Source organism: Scyliorhinus canicula, chromosome 4 (assembly GCF_902713615.1).
Source record: "Scyliorhinus canicula chromosome 4, sScyCan1.1, whole genome shotgun sequence".
NCBI lineage: Eukaryota > Metazoa > Chordata > Chondrichthyes > Carcharhiniformes > Scyliorhinidae > Scyliorhinus > Scyliorhinus canicula.
The window spans coordinates 68,295,378-68,322,818 of record NC_052149.1 but is presented as its reverse complement, the minus strand read 5'-3'; the positions used below and the strand labels follow the sequence as shown (position 1 = coordinate 68,322,818).

Here is a 27,441-nt window from a genome sequence, read left to right as displayed (position 1 = left end):
GATCAAACAATATTTTCCAGCAATTTGTACAAATACCTATTGTAACCCAGAGAAAACCATTCAGCTGGCCATAAATGAAAACGCAGTTGGCTTAGCTGCAGTTCTCATGCAGAAAAATAAAGCGGGCAACACACCAATCGTTGTAATGGCAAGCAGATCGCTAACGGCCATAGAGCAACATTCTTTGCAAACAGGGAGAGAAGTGCACTCAACCATTATACATGAATACTTATTACCATTTAAGTCAATGGTATCTCCTTGTGAAACTACAATCGGCAGAGATTTGGGGCATAAAGCTGAAGATACCTTGACAAAATTACAAAATGGTTCCCAGCTGGAAAGAGACCTGATGAATGGCTAAAGTTGAGATGACAGGACAGTGTTCAGGAAGAATTGAATGGAGGAGTGACAATTGACACATACATACAAGAGTTAGTGAGAATAGTGCAATGGCATTATCCAGTGAACTGAGAACCAACATTTTTCAGAATTAGTGTATAAATGATTGGATAAAATTTATTGTAATATGTTTGAGTTTTAAAAACTTGTAAACATATCAACAAATGCTTAAAATTCATCAAATTATGTCAAGTAACTGTAACTACGTCTGAAATGGAGGCATGCTTTCAAATCTTTAATATACATACGACAAATAACCTAATCTGGCGAAGTTAAACGTTTTACTCTGGAGAATTGTTCACAGCTTGCAAACAAATTGTTGGATGTGCTACCCTGCCATTGACTGCTGCAATTAAATGCTTCATGATCCAGTTTGATATGTGTTTTGTCTCTGAGCCTCTTCACATGATCATTGTGATATATTTAGCCGATATCATCAACATTCCTCAATTGGATCCATTTAACTTTTAGCTTTCTGTAGTAAATCTGAGCTTTTCCAGGAGTTTGTTTCATTACTTGCTTATGTGGCCTTATCATTGTTGCATTTATAGATTAGAGAATCCGGATGCAGCAGCAAAAACCTAGTGCACTCACCAAGGCGGAGTACAGCAGGGGACAAATAGAAGTTAAATCAGTGATTAGGTAACAGAGTGAGCCAGGCTTTAGAAAGCATATACATATGACAGGAAGGGCTGACCAAGACAGGTTTGAAATACTGGAAAAAGAATCCATTAGAGACTGGGTAAGTTTGATTTTGGTAGCTGTTATTATTCTTAACATACACAATGTCGGTAAGCAGGTCATTTGTTACAATTGACATATTACATTTTGAAAAAAAAGTGCAATTTAGAATTTTTCTAAAAAAAGTGCAATAATGTCAACATTCACAGAACGCAAAATACAATTGTACAATATGGTTAAAAATTCTTCTGCCATACATCACAGATCTTAAATTCAAAAAGGTTACATGGAAAGAAACTAAACAATCTGCGCAAGTCGATTTTAGGACATACCACTTCAGGGCATCATCATTAATTTATAACTTTACTGCATGGAACGCTGCAATTGGATTTGTTTATTGTCACGTGTACCGAGTGACAGTGAAAAATAGTTTTCTGCAAGCAGCTCAAACAGATCGTTAAGTACATGAAAAAAATATATATATAATAGGGCAACACAAGGTACACAATGTAAATACATAGACACTGGCATTGGGTGAAGCATACAATATTAGAGTGTAGTATTAATCAGGTCAGTCCATAAGAGGGTCGCTTAGGAGTCTGGTAACAGCGGGGAAGAAGCTGTTTTTGAATCTGTTTGTGCGCATTCTCAAACTTTTGTATCTCCTGCCCGATGGAAGAAGTTGGAAGAGTGGAGAAATATAACAATGTGCAATTGATAAAATGACCTTTGATGATATCCATATAATTAAATTGTTCACTTTACAAATTCATTTGCGGAAGCCAAATTAAAAGAAAATGTATTTGATTACTGGTGTATAATCTCTGGCCTAAAAAGCATAAAATTAATGACTATATTTATTACAAGAAATACTATTTGTAAACAGTTAACAATCTTTAAATTATACAGTTGGTCTAATCTGTAGCTAACTGTAGTTTCTATGAAGGTGGAGAATATTCTTTAAATAACTGAACACAATTAGACTTACATTTGTGTCTCAGATAACAGAACAAATCATTAAAACATTCCAAGATGCACAATGTTTCCTGCAGTCATGTTTCCTGGAGTCATTTTGATGCCACCTTTTTTATTTCATCTTCCAAAAGTGTTGATTCACATTGGCTGCTGTTCCATGGAAGTAATCTCTTACCTTCCCCAGGTGGCAATATCCTAGTTATGAGGCAGTAAACTTGGAAAGTATCTTTAATAGTAAAGAAGAATGGATTGGGGAACATCATATCCAATAACTATCAGGACCAATGGTCCTAACCCAGCTCCAGAACACTAAAGCCAACAATAATGTCCCTACTGACAGCCCATGTTTATTACAAAAAACAGGAAAATTAGAAATCGACCCCTGGAACATTCCTATGCATTTAGATACTGACACATCTTCGTTAATGTCATTTTCTCTCTTTTTAAAAAATGTTTCATTTTTTAAATTTGGGTTTAAGTTGAAACAAATAGGATCTTGAAATGATAGAATCACACCATGTTACCGTACAGAAGAAGGTCATTCTGTCCACCATGTCTGTGCTCGCTCTTTGAAAGTTATCCAATTAGTCCATGACATGTTAGTATCATGACATATTGTACTTAAGTGATCACTCTCCCAATTTGTTTTGGAAAATTTGTTTCAGTTGATCATGTTTCCACTGGTAACTTGCTTCGTGGCATTATGAGAATCTCCTTATACCGACTACCTCTCTTCAGTTCCAATTGCTTCTTTGACCCATTTTTGATGTTTGTTACAAATTTCAACTTCAGTTTGTGTCTACTGGTCTAATGGCAGAAAAAAAAGACCTTGGCCTTGGCATGAGCCAGCAGTAAATGGGAAACAGACCAGCAGTCAATTCATTGTAGTATGCATATTTGGGCAATCTCACTAATAATTGGAACCTGCAGATCATGCAGGTGCGCCGCACAGTGATTAGCCCAGTTGTCACTTCGTGCCAGCTTCGTGCCTCTCAGAAGTCCAGAGAGGACCGGGCCACTTCCAGTTTTTGAGGCCGCTAGCCATAATTTAAAAAAATGAAAACACATGAAAACAAAATAGGGCACCAAAAAAAAAGACACAATATGAATATTTATTTATTTAACAAATGCTTTTCTAGACTTCTTCTGCACAAATGCACTAATTATTGAGGAACAATTTGGCTTTCGTGCAATGTCACAGTTGATATTAAACAGGGCGAGACCATTCAAACACTTGTCCCATAGTTGAACGGTGATGGTTCAGGCACTGATTCAGGCAAACTGACAAAAATACACAATGCAATTGTGATATTGGGAAACACCACAGAGTCCAAGTTCAAGTATTTCTTGAAGCAATTCCTTTGGCTTGCAATCCAGAGAAGAGTGTTCTCATTCTTTGGACTTTATAATGGAAAGTTTTTCAACATAGAGTTACTGCGAACGAATAGTATGACAACTTCAACCGTGTGTAGTTCTGCTGCCTTAACATATGCATGTACTCACACCCTTCTTTAAACATCAGTGCCTGACGTACAATATTGAACAGCAAAACTTACTGCCTTTTCCCTTATGCGCTTAAAAACAAGCTGCGAAACTTAACAAATGCCAAATAATGAAAAAGTGTCTAACTTTGAGGCCCCTTTGAACTTGATGCCCAGGCCAAATGGCCTTCCTTCCACCATTGCCACCCATCCCCCCACCCCACATTGGCTCTACCTGCCAGACACGTACTGCCAGACACGTACTAACATTTGGCCCTGCTACCTGCCAGACACGTACTAACATTGAATTGCAGATGGAGCACCACATCCTTGCCAGCCATTAATTGGAGTGTAAATTAAACAATCTCTAAAGAATATCAAGTAACTTTAGATTCAGTACATCAAAGGTTCAGGTTAAACAAATGAATGGACTCAAAGCCTTAACAATATTTATAAGAGTTGCTTCACATGCACATTTCACACTTCAAAGACAGCCAAGGACAATATTTTCCATTATATAATCAAACCGATTGCCAATTTTTTGGTTTATCTCACTTATGTTATTTGTTCTTTCAAATGTTGCCTTGCTTCTACTGTTACAGGAATCTCCTTGAACCCATCTACTGAGCAATTAGTCACAGCATTGGCTACCTGACATACTTTCCTTAACAGGATTTCTCGGAGCAATAAATAAACCCAGGGATCAAGAATTTGATTTAAAGATGCCAGTCGAATGGCTGTGAGGAGAAAGTTGCAATCAGTTTGCAGTTCACCGCTTTGGGATGAAGACTTGTCTGGAGGAGGCTTGTAACAGTGGTCTGAAGAGCTTTCGGTGTAGATCATTTTCGACATCAGTACCTGGGAAAGACAAGATACTTCAGTGCTCAGCAAAAACAAAAAATAATTTGTTACAAATCTTATAGCTACCTTTTCTGTTTTCTGCTTAACCCTCCTATACGGAAGGAAATGATTTGTGAAGGAGATGAAGTTCCCATGGGCTCCAGCATCCCTTACCTAGTGGAAGTCCTATTGCTGCCCCGACTACTCATGGTACATTTTGGGGTTGGGGGTGATGGGGGAATCATTTGAAAATAAGCTTCAAGATCTTTGAAGTAGCTTTAACTGTACCATGTCTGGACTTCCAGAAGGTATTTGAAAAGGTGCTGCACAAAAGATTAATACACAAGGTAAGATAACATGGGATTAGGGGTAATTTATTAACTTGGATAGGGGATTGGCTAACCGACAGAAGGCAGAGAGTTGAGATAAATGGGTCTTCTTCTAGTTAGAAAGATGTAACTAGCGGGGTGGCACAAGGTGCAGTCCTCGAGCCCCAACTATTTACAATCTATATTAATGACTTGGATGTAGAATAGAAGGTACTATAGACAAATTTGCAGATGATACTAAAATAGGTGGAATAGTAAGTTGCAATGAAGAAATAAGAAATTTACAAATGGATATAGATAGGTTAGGTTGAAGACGTAGATTTAGTTATAAAAAGATAGATTTAGGTATAAAACTATATATGTGGTCTAACTAAAACCTAAGGGCTCCTGCTTGCAGAGACTAGGAGGTGCGGAGAGACAAATAACTTCAGGTCATTGCTATGGCAACAGATAAATAATAATCTCCCAAGGACTTGTAGTTGCGGGAAGGATGCCTGCACACAAAGTTAATTGGTACCAGACAGTCATAGAACACAGGACAACGGAAAGGAGGGCTATAGCTCAGGCATATACTTAATCTAATAACTGTCTGGACGCTTGTCGATAAATAGAGGCACCCATGTGCCTGGTGATATAATATTATGTCCGCGCCTTGATTATGATTGGTAACTATACTGGTATAATGCGTTATGTAATTAGGGCAGCATGGTAGCATTGTCGATAGCACAATTGCTTCACAGCTCCAGGATCCCAGGTTCAATTCCGGCTTGGGTCACTGTCTGTGCGGAGTCTGCACATCCTCCCCGTGTGTGCGTGGGTTTCCTCTGGGTGCTCCAGTTTCCTCCCACAGTCCAAAGATGTGCAGGTTCGGTGGATTGGCCATGATAAATTGCCCTTAGTGTCCAAAATTGCCCTTAGTGTTGGGTGGGGTTACTGGGTTATGGGGATAGGGTGGAGGTGTTGACCTTGGGTAGGGTGCTCTTTCCAAGAGCTGGTGCAGACTCGATGGGCCGAATGACCTCCTTCTGCACTGTAAAATTCTATGTAATCCTAATTACTAATTGAGTGGGCATCGATAATGTTTGAACAAAAGCACTCTTTTGATTGGTGTATGTTAATTACTTCAGATAACAGGGAAAAGTAAATTGACCTGTATTTTCTGTGCTCAGGGACCTGGCAAGTCATCTAGTGATATTCCTCCCTTGCTATAGCTTGGAATAAAAGTTTAAACTGAACTTCAACTCTAATCGTCACCTAGTCATTTGGAGAGTGAAGTACACTACCGGTGAAAGTCCCACAACATAGGTGAATGGGCTAAAATTTGGCATCTGGGTGTTTAACGTGGATAATTGTGAGGTTATCCATTTTGGTCGGTAAAGTGGGAGGGCAACTTATTATCTAAATAAAGAGAAACTTCGAGTGGTTCGGTGCAGAGGGATGTCTGTGCCTGAATCCCAGAAAACTAGCATGCAGGTACAGCATTATATAAGGAAGACAAATGCAATTTTGGTCTTTATAGCTAAAGGGGTAGAGTACAGAGGTAGTGAAGCGTTGCTGCAACTGTATAAGGCTTTGGTGAGACCGCACCTGGAGTACTGGTGTACAGTTTTGGTCGCCTTATTTGAGGAAGGATATAGTTGCATTAGAGGCAGTTCAGAGGAGGTTCACTATATTGATTCCAAAGATGAGCGGTTTGTCTTATGAAGAAATATTGAGCAGTTTAGGCCTATAATCTCTTAGAGTTTAGAAGAATGAGAGGAGATTTCATTGAGGTATATAAGATGATAAAAGGTGTCGATAAAGTAGATGTAGAACGGGTGCTTCCTCTTATGAGGCAATCTAGAATGAGAGGACATAGATTTAGGATAAGGGGTAGCAGAATCTGTGGAATTCATTCACCAGACTGTCGTGGATGCCGATACTTTTGAGTACATTTAAGGAAGAGAGAGACAGATTTTTAAGTAGTAATAGGATGAAGGGTTATGAAGAACAGACAGGAAAGTGGAGTTAGCGACAAGCGATCAGCCATGATCATATTGAATGGCGGAGCGGGCTCGAGGGAATGAATTGTCTAATCCTGCTCCTAGTTCTTCTGCTATTAATTGACAAGACCCAAAAGGAAGGTATCCGAAAGAGAAAACATATTGCTTGGAACATCTTCTTCGGAGGTTGCAAGTCTTACTTTCTCAACAGCTGAGAAACAATTAATCCGGGTGTACTTGATGCTGACCTGATAGGAGTCATATTTCATTTTAGTATATTACACCTCCAGTGGAGAGCCTCGCCACCTGGAATGCATATCATGGATTTGGACATTTCTCCCATCACTAATTTTAATGGTCGGGGATACACACCTCAATTCACAAAATGTGCCTTCACCGGAGGAAGGTCAACATTATGGAGTCATTTCGTAAAATTATTCCTTTCTTTTATGTACTTTGAATACCACAAGATGACAATGGAGCAGAGAGAATATTCAGCCCATGTTAATTAATTCATCCAGAAACATCCCACAGTTTTCCTGCCAGTGTATCGAATTGTTTCTTCAAACCCATCCAGGGTTTCACCTACTCCACTGGAAATTCCTTCCAAGTGTTGGTCGCCTTCCGCATGAGAAATAGCTTCCTGAGAGCAGGCCCAGATTCACATTCCACTGCTTTGAACCCGTGCCCTTTGTATGACTCTCACAATTTAAACTGAAGTAGTTTTACTGTTAAACATTCCAATCCCATGGTCTGAATTATACAGTGAGGTTGGACACGCGTTCGACCCGAACGAATGTAAAATTGCCCGTGTAATGATGCCAGGTGTGCATCCTGAAGTCATCGCACACACATAGAATTGATGGGCGCTCGTGCGAAAGAGTCAGAGCCACACCCACCAACAATCAAAGGGCCAATCAAGGCCTTTAACAAGTCTATAGAATGTAATTTACCAGTTTGTTGTTGTCTCAGTTCAGAGTTACACCAGATTTTGTTTTGATTTCTGAAGCGCTTCAAACCTGCCTGGCTGTATTCGAGGACTTCATCATCCCTGGGACGTTTGATCGAGGATTGCAGCAAAGTGCACCCTTAGTGGCAAGGCCTTGTGTATCTTATCTAATGGGGATAAGTCTGCTTAGCTGATGGGACCTCCATTAAAGAGGAATAGAGGGGCAGGAAGGGTAGGCCAGGTGAACAAAGGCAGGGTCACATTTTTGAGAGGAGAGGCATGGGCTCAGTTAGTGCAGAGTCAGCAGAGAGGTCAAGGCGACATGTTCCGCAGATGACACCATTACCCAGCAGCTAGAGTCTCCAGGCAGCGTCCAAATGACCGAGGTCCAGTGCCGAAGGAGGTTTTGTCTCTTGAGGGACACAATGACGGAATGTACCGGATGATTGGGCCAGAAGTCACTTCCGACTCTGTGGGCATTACCCTGTGCCAGTGGCTTGAAGGTCAGTGGCCCCTCAACCTCTACTCCACCATTTCTTTCGAGGGAATCTGTGTCACACTTTCCAATCATCTGCATACAGCTGCATCAAGCTCATCACTAATACAGTACTATCTTCAGACAGGTCGCACATTTATCCACGACCAGACAGACGAGTAAGCCGGGGGGAGAGAGCCAGAGGCTTCTCCATGTTGCAGGGTGTAATAGATTGACCTCATGTGGCGATCAAGGGTGAGCTGAAACGGCTTCCACTTCATGAATGTGCAGATTGTCTATGACCAGAGGAAACAGAGTTTCCAGGTTTCTGCCCGTTACCCTGGCAACTCACATGATGCTGACATCTTGCAGCACTCATGGGACCATGGCTGTTCTTGGCACATGCACGATTGGATGGATGGTTCCTGGGTGACAAGGGCTATCTCTTGAAAAGATAGCTCACGACCCCTACTCCGTCACCCAAGAACAGAGGCAGAGGAGCCATACAACAGGAGATATGCAATGATAGGAGTGGTGGTGGAAAGGACCATTGGCTGCTCAAGCTATGATTCAGATGTCTGGACATCAGGGGAAGTATTGCAGTATTCTTATTCTGCAGGACCCGTCTCCCCTATAGATGTAGCATGCTGCACAATCTGGCTCTGCCAATTGGGGACACAGTGGAGGCTGAAGAAAGTGAGGCAGGTCCACAGTCCAGGAAGGATGACTCCAGTAATGGGGCTGGGGACGAGCCTGGGGAGGTGCAGGGTGAGGATGTGGAGGTGGAGGCAAATGAGAGGAACCTTAAGGAAGGCAGGGGCACCAGAGATCCCTTCAATTGGCATCGAAGGCATGAATGCTTCCTCATGCCAAGGCACTGTCTCCTTTACTGGTTATATAACTCAACCCAAATCGCCAGCACTACACAACACAATACAGTTATAAGTCTGCGCTGCATTTGGATCCCAATGCAACCACCCAGCCACCTCAGTCTATTAAATCTAAAGAAATATTTATGTTGCTGCATATGAACAAACAAAGAGATACAATATTGCCACCCCGAAAACAAATTTCAAAATAATTGTACACAAATAATGTCACCGGTTGTCATGCTCCCATTGTGCTGAAGGTGTCTTCAATATATATCTGTGGGTGTTGTGCCTTAGAGCCTCCACATGCTGGCAGCATTGAAGACAGCCTGCTGACTTTGCTGCTCTGGTGACTGTGATGACCTAGGCAGTTCTCCTCTGGCCGATGGGGCCGGAGTAGGCTCTGCCTTAGGGGGTGTAGCCAGCCTCATGCTGAGCAGCAGCTAAAGGAGGAGAAGCAGAATGCAGAGACAGATAGAGGCAGATGAAGGAGCAGGAGAGGGGAGTATGCAGAGACAGACAGACAGCAGTAGCTAAAGGATCCAGAAGAAATGAGAATGCAGAGAGCAGCAGGTAAAGGTGCAGGAGAGAGGAGAATGCAGAGACAGACAGCAACAGCTAAAAGAGATGATGTGGAGATGCCGGCGTTGGACTGGGGTGAGCACAGTAAGAAGTCTTACAACACCAGGTTAAAGTCCAACAGGTTTGTTTCAAACACTAGCTTTCGGAGCACTGCTCCTTCCTCAGACTTTAACCTGGTGTTGTAAGATTTCTTACTGAGCGAAAAGAGAAGCAGAGAAAAAGGCCTGGGGACAGATAGCATCAACTAAAAGAATTACCTAATCCAAAGCCACAGAGTTTACAGAGCACATTCTGCGGAAAATCAAAGTGTAACGTCCAAAGATGTGCAGGTTGGGTGGATTGGCCATGCAAAAATTGCCCTTAGTGTCCAAAAAGATTCGGTGGGGTTTCTGGGTTACGGGGATAGGTGGAGGTGTGGGCTCGGAACGGGCGCTCTTTCCAAGGGCCGGTCTTTCTATGGGTCGAATGGCCTCCTTCTACACTGTAATTTCAATGATCTATGAATGTTACAAGAAAACAGGTGATTGGTTGGTGAGCTTTTTTTGACCCCCCCCCACTCCATTTACCTTTCAAAACTCAGGTAATTTTAGTAATTGTAAGGTTTTATTATTGGAAGTAAAATTTACTATAGTAGGGTGAGATCTTCTGGCTGTTCACACCAGCAAAATCCACCGGTCCCGCCGACAGCAAACCCCCACCACGGGTGTGGTAGTCACCACTCATGTATATACTGTATATGTGTGTTTTACGGTAAGGCCCCTGTACTACAGGTACAGGGGTAGATCCCTGCCTGCTGGCTCCGCCCAGTAGGCGGAGTATAAATATGTGTGCTCCTCGTACAGCAGCCATTTCGCCAGCTGCTGTAGGAGGCCACACATCTCAGTGTAATAAAGCCTCGATTACATTCTACTGTTGTCTTCTCATAATTGATAGTGCATCAATGTATTACACTGAGGTTTTTCAGAGATGGACCTCCGCATCAAGCCGGATCACCTGCAGCTGCATCCTCAAGCAGACAATGCCAAAAAGGACTTTGAACATTGGCTAGCCTGTTTTGAAGCGTACATCGAGTCTGCGCCAGACACAATCCCAGAAGCACAGAGGCTCCAGATCCTATACATGCGGCTGAGCTCCAACGTCTTTCCCCTCGTCCAGGACGCGCTGGCCTACGCAGAGGCCATGGCGCCACTGAAGGAAAACTACGCTCAGCAGACTAACAAAATCTATGCCAGGCACCTCCTTTCCACGCGGCGCCAACTTCCCGGTGAGTCGATGGAATATTTCTGGCGTGCCCTGCTCGCCCTAGTTAGAGACTGTGACTGTCAGGCCGTTTCGGCCACGGAACACTCAGATTTACTGATGAGAGACGCATTTGTTACTGGCATAGGGTCTGACTACATCTGCCAGCGCCTCCTAGAAGGAGCCACGCTCAACCTCGCGGCGACCAGAAAACTAGCGTCTCACTTACAGTCACATCACGCAACGTTCAGGCCTATGCCCCCGACCGTGTGGTCCACCCCCCCGTGCATCATGGACCCCATCAGCGACCACCATCAAATTTGGTGGGCCCCTACCACCCCTTACTGTTTGCAGTCTTGCGACTCTCAAGGTCGACCCGCCTTCCCTTTTTGCCTGACCCCAGATTGCAAACCCGTCGCCACCAGGAGCAGATGGTACAGTGCCCAGGACAGGACCTTCATCAGGTCTAAAATCCAGCGGCTGCTTCGGGAAGGCATCAGCGAAGCCAGCAACAGCCCCTGGAGAGCCCAAGTGGTAATGGTCAAAACTGGGGAGAAAAACAGAATGGTCGTTGACTACAGTCAGACGCGACTAATAAAACACCCCATGAACGTCTCTTTGCCTTCCCTAGGAAGTCCACCTCCGGGGTTTCGCTCCAATCCGTCCTCCCCTTGCTCCCACCCGCAGATGAAGAGGATTTCGACATGCTCCTGGAGTCACTGAAGACCAAGCCGCTGCTTGAGTCGCCGTCAGCACTGCGGCGCTCTCGACGGCAGATCAAGGCACCAGACCGCCTAAATTTGTAATATTATCTGTAATGTTAAACACAACTCTCTGTATATAGTTCTCTACCATCCCTGCTGGACTTATTTTTAACAGGGGGTGAATATGGTAGTCATCACTGATGTATATACTGTATATATGGGTTTTACGGTAAGGCCCCTGTACTACAGGTATGGGGGTAGATCCATGCCTGCTGGCTCCGCCCAGTAAGCAGAGTATAAATATGTGTGCTCCCCGTACAGCAGCCATTTCATCAGCTGCTGTAGGAGGCCACACATCTCATTGTAATAAAGCCTCGATTACATTCTACTCTCGTCTTCTCATAATTAATAGTGCATCAACGGATTTCCTGGCTTTGTGAGGGTGGATTCAATGGGAAATCCCATCGACAGTCTGGGACAAGAAGATCAATGGCAGGCTGCCTCCCACGGCCCAGAAACACACCACGGGAGCCAGACAATTTCACAGGTTATTTGATTGGTTGGGGAGTACATCCTATTGATTTTAACTAGAGGCTTTCAATGGGTGGGTTAAGCAGAACATTTATTGAAATAATAAAATGAGCACAGGCAAGATTAGAGACATTAATTAAAAGTTAATCAGTAAATGAATGAATGAATTAAGCACTATAAAGGAATCAGGTGAGGGAACATGTGATAAATGAAAGAGAGGAGAAGGCACGAGATCAATTGATAATTTCAGTGTGGCAGGAAGGGAGAGAAATTAAGAGCAGCCAGCTGATAAGGTTAGAAATTTTGAAAATAATTTTAAAAGGCACTCTATCTGAATGCAGATCTAGTATTGTGCAATGAGAAAGGGCTGATGAATAATTTATTGTAAAGGAGGTCCTGGGAACTGTAACCATAATATGATAGAATTTTACATTAATGGCGCCATTTAACTGGAAAAAATGTATGTCCAGTTTTGGGAGCATTTAGCAGGGTGTATAATAGTGGCTGCAGTGCTAGAAACATGTTGTTCTTTAATGGCACTATGTAATTCTTTTGGCTTTGGGATCGCCAGCAGGAAAGACTCCTCAGAAATCGGGACGCCATTTTGTCTGGCTGCCCCAATCTTGTCCCTCTCCACACTTCCAGTGCCCCCCCCCCCCCCCCCAACCTCAGGGAGGCCACTGGGAACACCCCTCACCTCTCCTCCACCTGCTAAGGCCCCCTGGGCCCAATCCTGGCAGTGCCAACCTGGCACCAGGCACTGCTACACCGACAGTTAAGCTCACTTAAATATTCTGGTCTGGATCATGTCCAGCGCCCTGTGCTGCTGGCTGGGGTGGGGACTTCCGTGAGGGCTTGGGGGAATGGTGGGGGGTGGCCAGGGGGTCCATATTTACCGGGACAGATCCGCGCACAGCTGGTGCCATGTTGTACGGCAGCTGCGCATGCACGGCTTACCCGGCACCACTGCTAGCCCCGCATCGATCCTGGAATCGGTGAGGGTTCGGCACCAATTTTGGTGTCGTAAAACGTCTGGGAATTCTCCATTTCAGCCGGCACTTAGCCGCTGAAATCGAGAATCCAGCCCATGGTATATTTAGATTTTTAGACGACTTTTGCTAAGGTTCCACACAAGAGGTAAGTATGCAAAATTAGAGAACTACATCAGATTAGGGGTAATATACTAGCATGGGTTGAAGATTGGTTAACGGACAGAAAACAGTGTGGGAATAAATGCATTATTCTCAGGTTGGCAGACTGGCTGTTATGGCAAAAATCAGTGCTTGTGCCCCAACTATTCACAATCTATAGCAATAATTTAGATGTGGGGATGAAATGTAATATTTCAAAGTTTGCAGATGAAACAAAATTAGGTGAGAATATGAGTTGTGAGGAGGATGCAAAGAGGCTTTAAAGGAATTTAGACAGGCTATGTGAGTGGGCAAGATCATGGCAGATGTAATATAATGTGGACAAAGGTGAAGTTATCCACTTTGGTAAGAGAAAAAGAATTGCAGGGTACTTTTAAATGGTGAGAGATTGAGAAGTATTGATGTCAAAGGGACCTGGATGCCCTTGTTCATGAGTCACTAAAAACGAATGTGCAAGTGCAGCAAGCAATTAGGAAGACATGTGGTATGTTGGCCATTATTGTAAGAGAATTGGAGCAGAGGAATAAAAAGTCTTCCTGCAATTGTACAGAGTCTTGGCGAGACTGCAAATGTAGTGTAGTGTACAGTTTTGGTCTCCTTACCCAATGAAGGATATATTTGCCATAAAGAGAGTGTAACGAAGTTTCACCAGACTGAGCACTGCGGTGGTCGGATTGAAACTGAGCCTGTATTTTCCAGAGTTTAGAAGATCTTGAGACAATCTCATTGAAGTATACAGAATTCCTACAGGACTTGATAGATAGATGCAGAAAGGATGTTGCCTCTGGCTGAGAGGTTGTAGACCAGTGAGTTGGGGTGGGGGGAGAAAACGTCTCAGAATAAGGGGTAAACCAATTCCGACTGAGATGAGGAGGAATTTTTTTCCTGAGGGTGATGAATCTTTGGAATTCTCTATCCAGAGTTCTCTAGAAGCTCAGTCATTAAGCATGTTCAAGGCAGATCAATAGATTTCTATATATGAAGGTATCAAGGGACATGGTGATAGTGTGGGAAAATAGTGTTGAAGTGGATCAGCCATGATCTAGTTGAATGGCAGGTCTGAAGGGTCGAATAGCTTACTCCTGCTACTTTCTACGATCCTATTATTCTTTAGATGCGCATTTATTTCTGGTAATAAGCTCTATTATTTGACCTCAGTCTCTTTTTGAATTTGGAGATAATTACTGAATCAGTCTAGAGATTTGTTTGTTCTGAGCTTTAATTCTGAGATAATTACTGTCTCGGTCTAGTGATTTGTTTGTTTTCAGCCTTTGATAAGGAAATGTATTCCATTAGCCAGGGTGGGAACACATTCAAAGAAAAAATAAAAAGCGAGGCAAATACAATTTTTCTTGACCCACAATGGAAAATAAGTAGTATTCAGAAAAGACTGATCATGTTATTGTTGATTCATTGCTAGGAAACTGGGACTCTGGCTGCACATTTTAAATAAATGAAGGAGCCTCTTAAGCTCGAATTGGACTATTTAAAAAAATCACAGGAAAATGTAATGTGTGTTTGATAATCCACGCATAATTTACCAGGACCACAAGAAACAAAAAGACCATGCATGCATCCTCCACAGAACTGATTACTTTTCTTTGCATCCACTTATGAAAACAGGTGATAGAAAACAATGCTAACAAATAGATAAGCAACGCGGTTTCACTTCTGAAGTTAAAATTATCCACAACTTACAACTGTGATTAGATATCAAGAATACCTCATCGGCTGATGTAACAGAGACTTATCAGTTTCTTGGGTGCAGACAGTTCCATGAGCCATTACCAATGTGACCCATGCGGATCTCCTCTATGATATCAATGAGGAATACCATATGGGCCATGCAGACAGTGGCCTATAATGCTGTCTGCCTCTGGGGAATCAGCATAGTTTACATACGAGTTGAAGAGTTTTTGTACAAATGAATTTTTAGCCCAGAGAGTTGTGTATCAAGATTTGCAGATGCCACTGAGGATAGGTTGTTTACATGGGAATAAGTTTCAAAGGGACATTGGACAGACTAAATAAGTTAGCAAAACTATGGTAGGTAGAATTCAATGTGCGGAAATATGAAGTAATTCACTTTGGACCAGAGGTCAGCAAATCAGAATTGTTTCTTAAAGATGAGGAGCAAGGACCTATGGAAAAAAATGATGGGATTTATGTGTTCATGTACCCAGTTCACAAAAAAGCACAAGTATAACAAGTGCTTAAAAAGGTTAATGGAATTTTAGACTTTGTCTCAATGGGTTTGGAATTATTAAGTGAGGAAGTTATACATAGCATTGGTCGGATTCCATTTTGAGTACTGCCTTCAGTTTTGGTACCGCCTTGACCTTGGAGTGGGTACAGAAAGATTTACCAGAATGAAGCCAGGACTAAACAAGTTATTTTGAAGACATGTTGCATAAATCTGGCTTGTGCTTCCTTGAATGTAGTAGATCGAGGAGTGATTTAAATGCAGTGTATAATGTGATGAAATTTAATACAATTTATGACTGAAATAGCACTGGAAATTTGGAACTCTCTCTTGCAAACAGCTATGAATATTGGAATAATTTAACTTAGCATGATTTAGATTATTTTCTTTTCTTATGTCAAGGTATCAAGGTATATAGAGAGGCAAATAGAGTTGATGAACTGAACAACTATGATCTGATAGAATGGTTGAACAGGTTCTAGGGATGAATGGCCTACTCCTGTTTCTATGCACCATTTTGTCTTTTTTTTTTACCATTTCTCCATTCTAGTTTTAACCATTTTCAATTTAGTTTCAGTCTTGCTCATTAACACAATGTTTTTTCTTTTGTTTTCTGTCCTCATTTGTTTTTTTTTTAAATGGAGATTGATTACCAAAAAATACAAAGATTCAAATATTATTCAAATTGGTACACTGATATCAAAATATTAAGGGAATAGCGATGCAGTACAACAGCAAATTAGAGATTCCACTTTGTAATCATGAAACAATGACTGAAGGCTTCGATATAATTTCTGAATAATGCTTTTGGGATCATATTGATAAAAACATGTGAATAGCAGTAATAATGCAGCATGGTAGCATTGTGGATAGCACAATCGCTTCACAGCTCCAGGGTCCCAGGTTCGATTCCGGCTTGGGTCACTGTCTGTGCGGAGTCTGCACATCCTCCCCGTGTGTGCGTGGGTTTCTTCCGGGTGCTCCGGTTTCCTCCCACAGTCCAAAGATGTGCAGGTTAGGTGGATTGGCCATGATAAATTGCCCTTAGTGTCCAAAATTGCCCTTAGTGTTGGGTGGGGTTACTGGGTTATGGGGATAGGGTGGAGTTGTTGGCCTTGTGTAGGGTGCTCTTTCCAAGAGCCGGTGCAGACTCGATGGGCTGAATGGCCTCCTTCTGTAAATTCTATGATTCTATGATAATGCAGCCTGTCAAACCAGATATAGATCAACATCTGTGGTTGCCACTTAGATGCAGCCTGAAATGGACTAGCAAGGCAGCCGGTTGTATTAAACGGTTATTAAGTCAAAAATTAATTAAACTAGACAGACCACCCGGCATCAGCCTAGGTACTGGAAATGACAAGCAATGGAAGCTGCGCAAATTGGACAGAACTAATCAATTTTACAACCAACAGATCAGATCTAAATTCTATATTCTTGCCACATCCAGACATGAATAGTTATGGACAATTAAACAATTAACTGAAGGAGGATGAAGCTCCACAAATACCCCCATCCTCAACGATGGGGCATCCCAGCACTTCAGTGCAAAAGATTAAGGTGAAGCAATTACAGCTATCGTCAACCATAAGTGCAAAGTGGATGATCCACTTTGACCTCCTCCTGAGGACTCGAACATCACGGATGCCAGACTTCAGTCCAAAGATGTGCAGATTAGGTGGATTGGCCATGCTAAATTGCCATTGGTGTCCAAAAAGGATAGGTGGGGTTACTGGGTTAGGTTGGAGGTGTAGGCTTAAATAGGGTGCTCTTTCCAAGGGCCGGCGGAGACTCTATGGGCTGAATGGCCTCCTTCTGCACTGTAAATTCTATGTTTTAATTAATTCTATATCGTATTAAGCAGTCATTTTCAAATGGAGGATTGCAACCCATGGGTGGGTCGCTGGTGGTCGCAGAGCGATCGGTCACGGCATTCCCGATCGCAGGAAGTGGCCAGTGGCCACAACAGGCTTTTAAAAGTGTGGGACGCTACCAGCTTTCAAGAATGCCGGCTGTCCGGTGCATGCATGCCCCCAGATGTTGCAGTGCGGAGGCCTGGGACACTCAACTCCTGACCTCATTACAGCGTTCATCCAAACTTGGACAAAAGTGCTGAGAGTGACTGCCTTTGACAACAAGGCAGCATTTGACTGCGTGTTTCATCAAGGGACAAAACTGGAGTCAATGGAAATCAGGGGTAAATTACGCCACTGATTGAGTGATACATGGCACAAAGGAAGATGTTTATGGCTGTTGGAGGTCATTCATCTCAACTCCAGAACATCACTGCAGCAGGTCCTCAGGGTAGTATCCGAAGCCGCGCCATAGAACATACAGTGCAGAAGGAGGCCATTTGGCCCTTCGCGTCTGCACCGGCCCACCTAAGTCCACACGTCCACCGTATCCCCGTAACCCAATAACCCCACCGAACCTTTTTTGGTCACTAAGGGCAATTTACCATGGCCAATCCACCTAACCTGCACATCTTTGGACTGTGGGAGAAAACCGGAGTGCCCGGAGTAAACCCACGCAGACACAGGGAGAACGTGCAGATTCTGCATAGACAGTGACCCAAGCCGGAATCGAACCTAGGACCCTGGCGCTGTGAAGCCACCGTGCTAACCACTTGTGCTACCGTGCTGCCCAAATCTTCAACTTCTTCATAAATGACCTTTTCTCTATCATAAGGTCAGAAATGGGGATGTCTGCTGATGCTTGCGCAATGTTCAGCTCCATTTGTGACTTCTCAAATGCTGAAACAGTCCATGTGCAGTGAGACCTGGTCAATATTCAGACTTGGACTGATGTCAGACAATGACCATCTCTAACAAAGAATCTAGCCATCTCCCCTTGACATTCACGGGCAGGACAATAGCCGATTCCCCCACTATCAACATTATGGGTGTTACCTTTGACCTGAAACTGAAGTGGTCCAGCTGTATAAATTTTGTGAATACAAGAGCAGGTTAGAAGTTGGGAAATCTGTAGCAAATAACTCACCTCCGGATTCCCCAAAGCCTGTCCATCATCTACAAGGCAAGTCAGGTGCCTGGATGAGTGCAACTCCAGTAACACTCAAGAAGCTCACCACCATATATGACAAAGCAGTGTGCTTGATTGGCATCCCACTCACCAACTTAAAGTTCCAAGCCATCCACATCCAATGCACAATAGCAGCAGTGTGCACCATTGACACGATGCTTTGCAGGAATCCACCAAGGCCCGAGACAGCACCTTCTGAACATGCAACCTTGGAAGAAGAAGGGCACTAGATACATGAAAATACCACCACGTATCCCCTCCAAGTCACACACTTTTGTGACTTGAAACTATATCGCTGTTCCTTCACTGTCACTGAGCCAAAGTACTAGAACTCCCTTCCTAACAGCATAGTGGGTGTTCCTAGAATACAGGGACTGCAATGGTTCAATAAAACAGTTCACCACCACCTCCTCAAGAGCAATTTGGGATGGGAAACCTAGCCAGTGGCACGCATATCCCATGAATGAATATAAAAGTCAACAATTCAATGGGATAATGGCTTGGTGGTGTGGTAGTATGACTAGAGGTACTACGGTACCTGGGAGTGTGAGCTGCTATTGGTGGAGAAGGCTCGCTGCCCATTGGCCCAAGTGTTGTCTTCCCTTTGGTCGAGAGGAAGGTAGCTCCTCCTACGAGGCGGGGTATAAGAACCCGTGTTTACCAGCAACCATCGTTCTTTCTCTACCCAAGCTGCTGGGCACACTTCTTGTAGATTAAAGCCTTCAATTTGGACTACTCCTTCGTTTCTGTGTTCATTGATCGAGCATAAATTTAATCTACAAGATTTTAAAGGTTGGAGCTCCACAGCAAGCTGGAGTGTCTACGACTCAGCCCCCACGCAGCGCATGCAACAGCCACATTCAAGCACTGGCTGGCTTGTTTCAACAGCTACCTTCGTACAGCAGAAAACGTACCGACGAAGGAGCAGAAGCTACACATCCTCCACTCGTGCGTCGGCACTGCCATCTACACGCTCATTGAGGACATGACCGACAACGACGCGGCCATGGACCTGCTCAAAGGACATTTCGTCCGGCCGGTAAATCAAGTCTACACTCGGCACTAACTGGCCACAAGACAGCAGATCCCTGGTGAGTCAGTGGACGATTTTTACCGTGCCCTCCTTGTACTGGGGAGGAACTGCGGCTGCCCACAAGTGTCTGCCAATGAGCCCACTGAACTCCTCATCTGAGACGCCTTTGTTGTGGGCATGCAGTCCCCACAGATCCGCCAGAGACTATTAGAAAGAGAAACCTTGAGCCTCACGGAGGCACGGTCCCTCGTTACCTCCCTAGATGTCACAAACAGAAATGCACGCTCATACACCCCCGACCGCGCGGCGGCCCCCAGGGCAGCGTGGAATTCAGCGTCTCTCTCCCTCCCAGACTTAGACCTACGCCACAGGACGCCCCGAAAAACATGCGGGGCCCCGCTGCTATTTTTGCGGCCAGGCGAAACACCCCCAACAATGTTGCCCAGCCCGTTCTGCAACCTGCAAGGGCTGCAGGAAGAAAGTCCACTTTGTGGCCGTCTGCCAGGCCAAGGCGGTCGCTGCGGTCCCGGGCAATGACCGCGGGACTCCCCCTTCTCTCTCTCCAGGGGCCCCGTGCGGCCCGCGAACCTCGCTGCCCCCATCCCCTAACGCCACATGCGACTTCGGGGCACCGCCATTTTACGCCTCCGACGCCACATGCGGGGGACGGGCGGCGCCATTTTGTCCACCCCCTCCATGTGTGACCGACGGGCGCCGCCATCTTGAATCGGCTCCGAGGACCCCGCGGGTGACTACGCACCGCCCGATGAAGACTCCGACTATCTGTCACGACTCGCTTCAGTCACTCTGGACCAGTCTCAACCCCGCACCCTCTCTATGGCAACAACGAGGATACTGCTCAATGGGCACGAGACGACCTGCCTGCTGGACTCCGGAAGCACGGAGAGTTTCGTCCACCCTACCACGGTAAGACGCTGCGCTCTCCCTGTCTACCCGGTCAAGCAAAAAATCACCCTGGCCTCTGGCTCCCATTCCGTGGAGATCATGGGGTGTTGTATAGCGGACCTCATGGTCCAGGGGAAGGAGTTTAAAAATTACAGACTCTACGTCCTCCCCCACCTCTGCGCGGCCGCACCCCTGGGATTAGACTTCCAGTGTAACCTCCAGAGCCTAACATTTAAATTCGGCGGCCCTATGCCTCCCCTCACTGTCTGCAGCCTCGCGACCCTCAAGGTCGATCCCCCATCCTTGTTTGCAAACCTCACCTCGGATTGCAAACCTGTCGCCACCAGGAGCCGACGGTACAGTGCCCAGGACCTGACCTTCATCAGGTCCGAGGTCCAATGGCTTATGAAGGAAGGGGCCATCGAGGCTAGTAACAACCTCTGGCGAGCACAAGTTCTGGTGGTAAAGACCGGGGAGAAAAACAGGATGGTCATAGACTACAGTCAGACCATCAACAGGTTTAAGCAGCTGGTCGCGTACCCTCTCCCCCTATATCCGACCTGGTCAACAGGATCGTGCAGTACAAGGTCTTCTCCACGGCGGACCACAAGTCCGCCTACCACCAACTCCCCCTCCGAACCACTATCTGGGCAAATAACATCCTCCCAAATACCCTATTTGATGGATTGGTGACTATTTTACATTCATGGCCCCTAGTTTTGGTGTACCCCACAGATGGAAACATATTCTCTTTTACCATCTCAAACCCTTAATAATCTTAACCCTTCGATCAGATCACTCCGCAGTCTTCTGTGTTCTGAAGAGCAAATAGCTCCAGTCTGTTCAATCTTTCTCGATGCATATAACGACTTAGTTCTGGGACCTTTGGGCATAGTTGCTTGGATTAAGATGTTGAATCTAAATAAGTATACACCTAAACGATAACGTGACTAACAGTAAAAGTGGAAGATGACACACATCATGTCTGTTTATCAATGTGTGTATATATGTCCTCACATTTACAAAGCTAACGAGCTGTTTGGTCAACATTCTATTTTGGGATAGAGTCTCCTGTCCAATGATGAATGAGTCTGTGTTATAGGTGTCCTGATGGGAGGCGAGTGGGATCATGAAGCTCAGGTACCTCTGAAAAGTATGCTTTATTTTAGCACAGCATATTCTGGGGACCTGAAGTGTAACATTCTTTATAGTTACTAGGAAATAACCTCCAGCTGGACGCATGTTTTTTTCCGGCTTAAATCAACAGGATATAAAAATGATATTTTCCACTGAATTATTTTTAAATCCTCAAATCAAGAAATAAACTTACTGCCATTATAAATGAACGGTAATTGGGTATGTTTAGAATATAACGCCTTTCAAGTTTCCCTCACAACCTCTAACCATTGCCCGCGGGATTTCGAGGTACAATTCGCTCTCCCCTTTCACTTACTTACCAGGAGAGGGGACCAGCAAACACAGAGCACGCACATGATCCCCATCAGCTGCATTAGTGTTTCCACTGTGATCCTTTCCCATTGCTTGTTGGAGGAGGACAGTTTCTTCTTACAGCGAACCACTAATCCTCGGATAGTTGCGACGTTACAGCTCACTGTGACCAGCAAAGAGGTGATACCCAACACGGTGAAGGTTGAAGCAAAAATTGTGTTGCCCAAGATATGATTGCCAGTGTTGATGAAGCACCAAGTGCCCGGCCATTGCAAAGTGTACCTCCCGACGCCAGCAATGGGGAGCAAGGCGAACATCATCACGCAGAGCCAGATAGAAAGCACCACCAGTTTGGTGAGCCTGGTGGTCATATGGTTGGAGTAGTACTGGGGAGCGTGGATAGCCAAGGTCCTTTCAATTGCCATAGCACCGGCCAAGAACAAGGGGCAGAGGCCAAATGTGGTCATGCAGACTCCGAAGAAGGCGCACAAGTTGCCGGATGGGTCCACTCTGCTCCATTGCCTGTTGGACACATAAACTGAAATGACGACCGGGCTAGTGAGCAGCTTGCCGGTCAAGTCGGTCAGAGCCAGGGCTCCAATAATGAGCAGGAAGGACCTCTTCCTCTTATTCTCCTTCTTGTGATACGACCTGTACACCAGCAGCAAGGCGAGAGTATTGCCCACGATCCCGGTGACCATCATGGTGACCGGGAAGATCACAGACACCGACACACATTCATTAGCCGAGAACTTGTTGCTGCTGGGCTGCTCGGAGCTGGAGTTGATGCCGCCCCACATGCTCTCCTCCGCCGACTGATTCCACTGGCCGGGCTGAGAGTGCAGACAGACCAGGTCCATCACAGTGTGCTGCTGCTGCTGTTGCTGCTGCTGGCTGGCGGGCTGGGATCTTCCCCAGTCTGTTGCTGCTGTTGGGTTGGAGATTGGGACAACCAATGAACATTGTGCTCGCTGTAACAGAGTTGAACCGTGGATAGGCGTGTTCTCAGAGACTTGAACCTCGTCACTCTCATCGATCAGAGGAGAGCAAACGGGTTCTTAGCGGAGGAGGAGGAGGAGGAATGAATCAAGACACGAATCATTTCAAATTACAACAGTGACTACACTTGCAGAGGACTTCATGGTGACAAAGGAGCGTTGGAACCTCCCGCAGCTGTCAAAAGCTCTATGTAAATAAAAGTTGCCCTTTTTAAACCATGAGACCAAGTAAGCTGAAGCGGGAATAAACAGCCGGCAGTGCTGTGTATTGACGATGGCTGTATCCAAAGCTTTGTCAATACTTTCAGCATCTTTGTTTGGGAGAGGGACACAGCGATTTTACACCTTCGCGCTGTCATTTGATCCATACAGCGACTGTGATTCGTGAGCGTGGCGCCTCGATGAACATTACAAGTGATTTAAAAGGGTTTATTTTAAAAAAAAATCAATGTTCGTGCAGAACATCACTTGGCAAGTGTTGGAATAAATATGCAGCTGAGGTAAAGGTAGAAGCAGAACAGGCGAAGGTCAGCGAGAGAGAGAGGCACGCTGCAATGCTCTCACTTCTTTGCACACTTAAGATTAAAAAAAAATCGATAACCACATTAAAAGCTGCAGATATTGAAGTAAATCTGTCCAGCAGAATGTATTTCAACAATGTCATAAATGACTCTCGGAGCAGTATTGGGTTTCAGTGTACGGTCAAGTCGTAAGCGCCTTTAAAGACCAATGGTAACATATTCTCACCAGTATGTAGGAATTATGCAGAGATCGTGATGCTTGAAGAAAGAGATGTACATGTCGCGTGTCCATCACATGTTCTTTATCGAGTGTGAGCCAATTTGCAGCTCAGTAAACGTTCAGTTCATTTTCAACGTCTACTGGGTCACAGTAACTTCATTGCAGTGTTATGTAAGCGTACTTGTGACAATAATAAATATTACTTTATTTTGCCTGATATGCAAGAGTGCCGTCTTTCATCAATTCTCAATTGTTCTGGGAAAACCGGAGATCATAGAATCATAGAATTTACAGTGCAGAAGGAGGCCATTCAGCCCATCGAGTCTGCACCGGCTCTTGGAAAGAGCACCCTACCCAAGGTCAACAACTCCACCCTATCCCCATAACCCAGTAACCCCACCCAACACTAAGGGCAATTTTGGACACTAAGGGCAATTTATCATGGCCAACCCACCTAACCTGCACATCTTTGGACTGTGGGAGGAAACCGGAGCACCCGGAGGAAACTCACGCACACACAGGGAGGATGTGCAGACTCCGCACAGACAGTGACCCAAGCCGGAATCGAACCTGGGACCCTGGAGCTGTGAAGCGATTGTGCTATCCACAATGCTACCGTGCTGCCCGTAGAAATTTAATCTCATTGTTTGCTTTGTTCCCATAGCCCTGCATTGACTCATCTCAAATCTTTGCCTCTTTATCCCCTGAAAGATGCCTAAGGAATCTATAGGAAAACATTGTGGGCTGCACTGTAGCACATTGGTTAGCACTGCTTCCTCACAACGTTAGTAACCCAGGTTCAATTCCGGCCTTGGAGTGGAGTTTGCATATCCTCCCTATGTGTGTGTGGGTTTCCTCCAGATGCTCCGGTTTCCTCCCACAGTGAGTTATTGATGAGGACACACAGATTCAATTGTACATTTATATTTTCTAATCTCTCACCATTTAAGACAGTGATCTTCAAACTTTTTTTCCGGGGACCCATTTTTACCAACCGGCCAACCTTCGGGACCCAGCCCGGCTGACCTTCGGGACCCAGCCCGGCTGACCTTCGGGACCCAGCCCGGTTGACCTTCGTGACCCATGCCGGCCGACCTGAGCAACCCACCATTTTCTCTTATCTTGTTTGCTGCTGATAAAAATGGAGGAAATGGGTTTGGGTCCCTTTGGCCCTCGTACACGCTCCTCAAATGGAACCTGTTGGATGAAGATGAAGCCTTCCGGTGTCGGAAAGTATGTGGAGTCTCCATCTGTTCAAAGTTTTGAATTTTTTTCCTGTAAAATTTTATCAAATAAAAAAAATAAGTAAAATAAATGAAAAAAAATGAATTAAACCCCCCCCCCCCCAACTTGTAAAAAAAATAAAATGAATAAATGAAAAAAATATAAATTAAATCAATAAAATAAATGAATAAAAACCATTACTTGTAAACCAAAAAGCAGCAACCGTTTTAGAGAAATAGCGGCCGCACTGCGCATATGCGCAATGCAGCCTAAAATTTTTTTAACATCTTCGCGGCCGCTTGCAGCCGCCGTTATGAAAAGCCAGTTGCTGCGTGGGGATTTGTGTGATTGGGAGCGCCGCGGACAATGGCTCCGTGGCCCTCCCGACACCCGCTCGCGACCCACCCGAGGGTCGCGCCCCCGACTTTGAAGAACACTGATTTAAGAAATACTCTGCACATCTGTTCCTCCTACCAAAGTGGATATCATGAAATTCAAAAGCATTACCATCGCTGAATCCCCCACTATCAACATCCTGGGGCTAAAACTGGACTAGCAACATAAATACAGTGACCACAAGGGCAGGTCAGAAGCTAGGAATCCTGCAGTAAGTAACTCAACTCCAGACTCAGCAAAGTAGTCCACCATCTACAAGGAACAAGTCAGGAGTGTGTTGAATTACTCCCCACGTGCCTGGATTAGTGCAGTTCCAACTACACTCATAAGCTTGACACCATCCGAGACAAAGCAGCCTGCTTGATTGGCATCCCATCGATAAACATTGACTCTCTCCACCACCAAGGCACTATCGTAGCATTACCATCTGCAAGATGCACTACAGGAACTCACTAAGAGCGCTTAGACAGCACCTTCCAAACCCACAACCACTACCATCTGGAATATGCTTGTTCAACGTGCAGCTCGAATGCTGAATGCAGCCTCAAAGCTCCTCCATGTGGCCCCCAGAGCCATGTTTTTCAAAATGCCAGTCAAACAGGTCACTACCTATCAGAAGCAAATGTAGAAAAGAAGCAATCTGTGCTTGGAGGAACAGCAAGCACCAGTGGCGGAGAGTTCAGGGCTGGGGAGCAAGGAGCAAGACCTGAAAAGCTAAGGAGCAGGGCCTGGCAAGCAGAGACTTAGGGAGTGGAGCCCGGGCAGCCGAGGGCAGGCAAGCCTACAAGAGATGAATAGGGCCCGGGAAGCAGAGGGCTGGGGAGTGAGGGTCGTGGATTTAAGTAATGAGGCCTAGTGAGACAAAGAGCAGAGATCAAGGAGCTGAGGGCTGAAAGGGGGTGCACATGGCCCAAGGATCCATAGAACAGACCCTGGGCATCCAGAGCAGGGACCTGGCATGAGGGAGTGGGAGGAGAGTTTGAGGGGTGAGGAGAGGGTGAGGGGGGAGAGAGAGTGAGTACAATACATAACAGGATAAAAAACTGGTGATGAGGAACAAATTAGAAAATAACATTCCAAAGCGAAAGGGAAATCAACGTTGTCTATGGTCAAAAGTTGAGGTAAATCAACAGTGGATCAGCGATTGCACCTCACACATAGCACCCTGCACCTGGCACTGGAACCAGTAAGGTTTTAGGGACAAATTCAAAGGAAAGGTCCATTTAAAGATTGAATTTAAACCGGCATTATGAAGCGTTCAGGCTGCAGAACTCACAACGTGCAGTACAATAAGACACGGCGGTTTGGGTTTATTGTCACATGTACTGAGGTACAGTAATACGTATTGTTCTGGTACAGCCCAAACAGATCATTCATACATGAGAAACAGAGGACATATGATAGCTACACAATGTAAATACATAGACATCGGGTAAAGTATACGGAGTGTAGTACTACTCAGTAGAGAAGATATGTGGAGAGATGAGTTCAGTCCATAAGAGGGTCATTCAGGAGAGTGATAACAGCGGGGAAGAAGCTGTTTTTGAATCTGTGTGTGTTCTCAGGCTTTTGTATCTCCTGCCGATGGAAGAGAGAATAACCCGGGTGGGAGGGGTCTTTGATTATGCTGCCCGCTTTCCCCAGGCAGCAGGTGTAGACAGAGTCAATGGATGGAAGGTGGGCCCGCGTAATGGATTGGGCTGTGTTCACAACTCTGTAGTTCCTTATGGCCTTGGGCCGAGCAGTTGCCATGCCAGTCTGTGATGCAGCCAAAAAGGATGCTTTCTATGGTGCATCTGTAACAACCGGTAAGAGTCAATGAGGACAAGCTGAATTTCTTTAGTTACTTGTTCCCTGGGGAAATATAGCGCTATTGTGCTTTCTTGGTCGTAGCATCGATGTGGGTGGACCAGGACAGATTGTTGGTGATGTGCAAACTTAGGAATTCAAAGCTGTCCACCATCTCCATCTTGGCACCATTGATGCATTCCTGAATGACCAGCTCATTAGTTTTGCTGACATGGAGAGAGAGAAATTGTTGACGTTACACCTTGCCACTAAGTTCTCCACCTCCCTGTTGTACTTTGACTCATCGTTGTTTGAGATCCAATCCCCTACAGTCGTGTCATCAGCAATCTTGTAGATGGAGTTGGAGCCAAATTTTGCCACACAGCCATGTGTGTATAGGGAGTATAGTTGGGGGCTAAGTAAGCAGCCTTGCGGGGCCCCAGTATTGAGGAACATCCGGAGGAGGTGTTATTG

At 45.0% G+C, this 27,441-nt stretch overlaps 1 protein-coding gene across 1 annotated transcript; it reads right to left on the bottom strand.

Moving 5' to 3' along the window:
* Nucleotides 1-3,155: 3,155 nt before the first annotated feature.
* ptger3 (prostaglandin E receptor 3 (subtype EP3)) lies at nucleotides 3,156-22,692 on the bottom strand. Its single transcript, XM_038794394.1, has 2 exons — nucleotides 21,829-22,692; nucleotides 3,156-4,394 (listed from the first exon to the last, which is right to left on the bottom strand). The coding sequence occupies exons 1-2, from the start codon at nucleotides 22,678-22,680 to the stop codon at nucleotides 4,092-4,094; spliced, it is 1,155 nt and encodes a 384-aa protein (XP_038650322.1). The 5' UTR covers nucleotides 22,681-22,692; the 3' UTR covers nucleotides 3,156-4,091.
* Nucleotides 22,693-27,441: the final 4,749 nt, after the last annotated feature.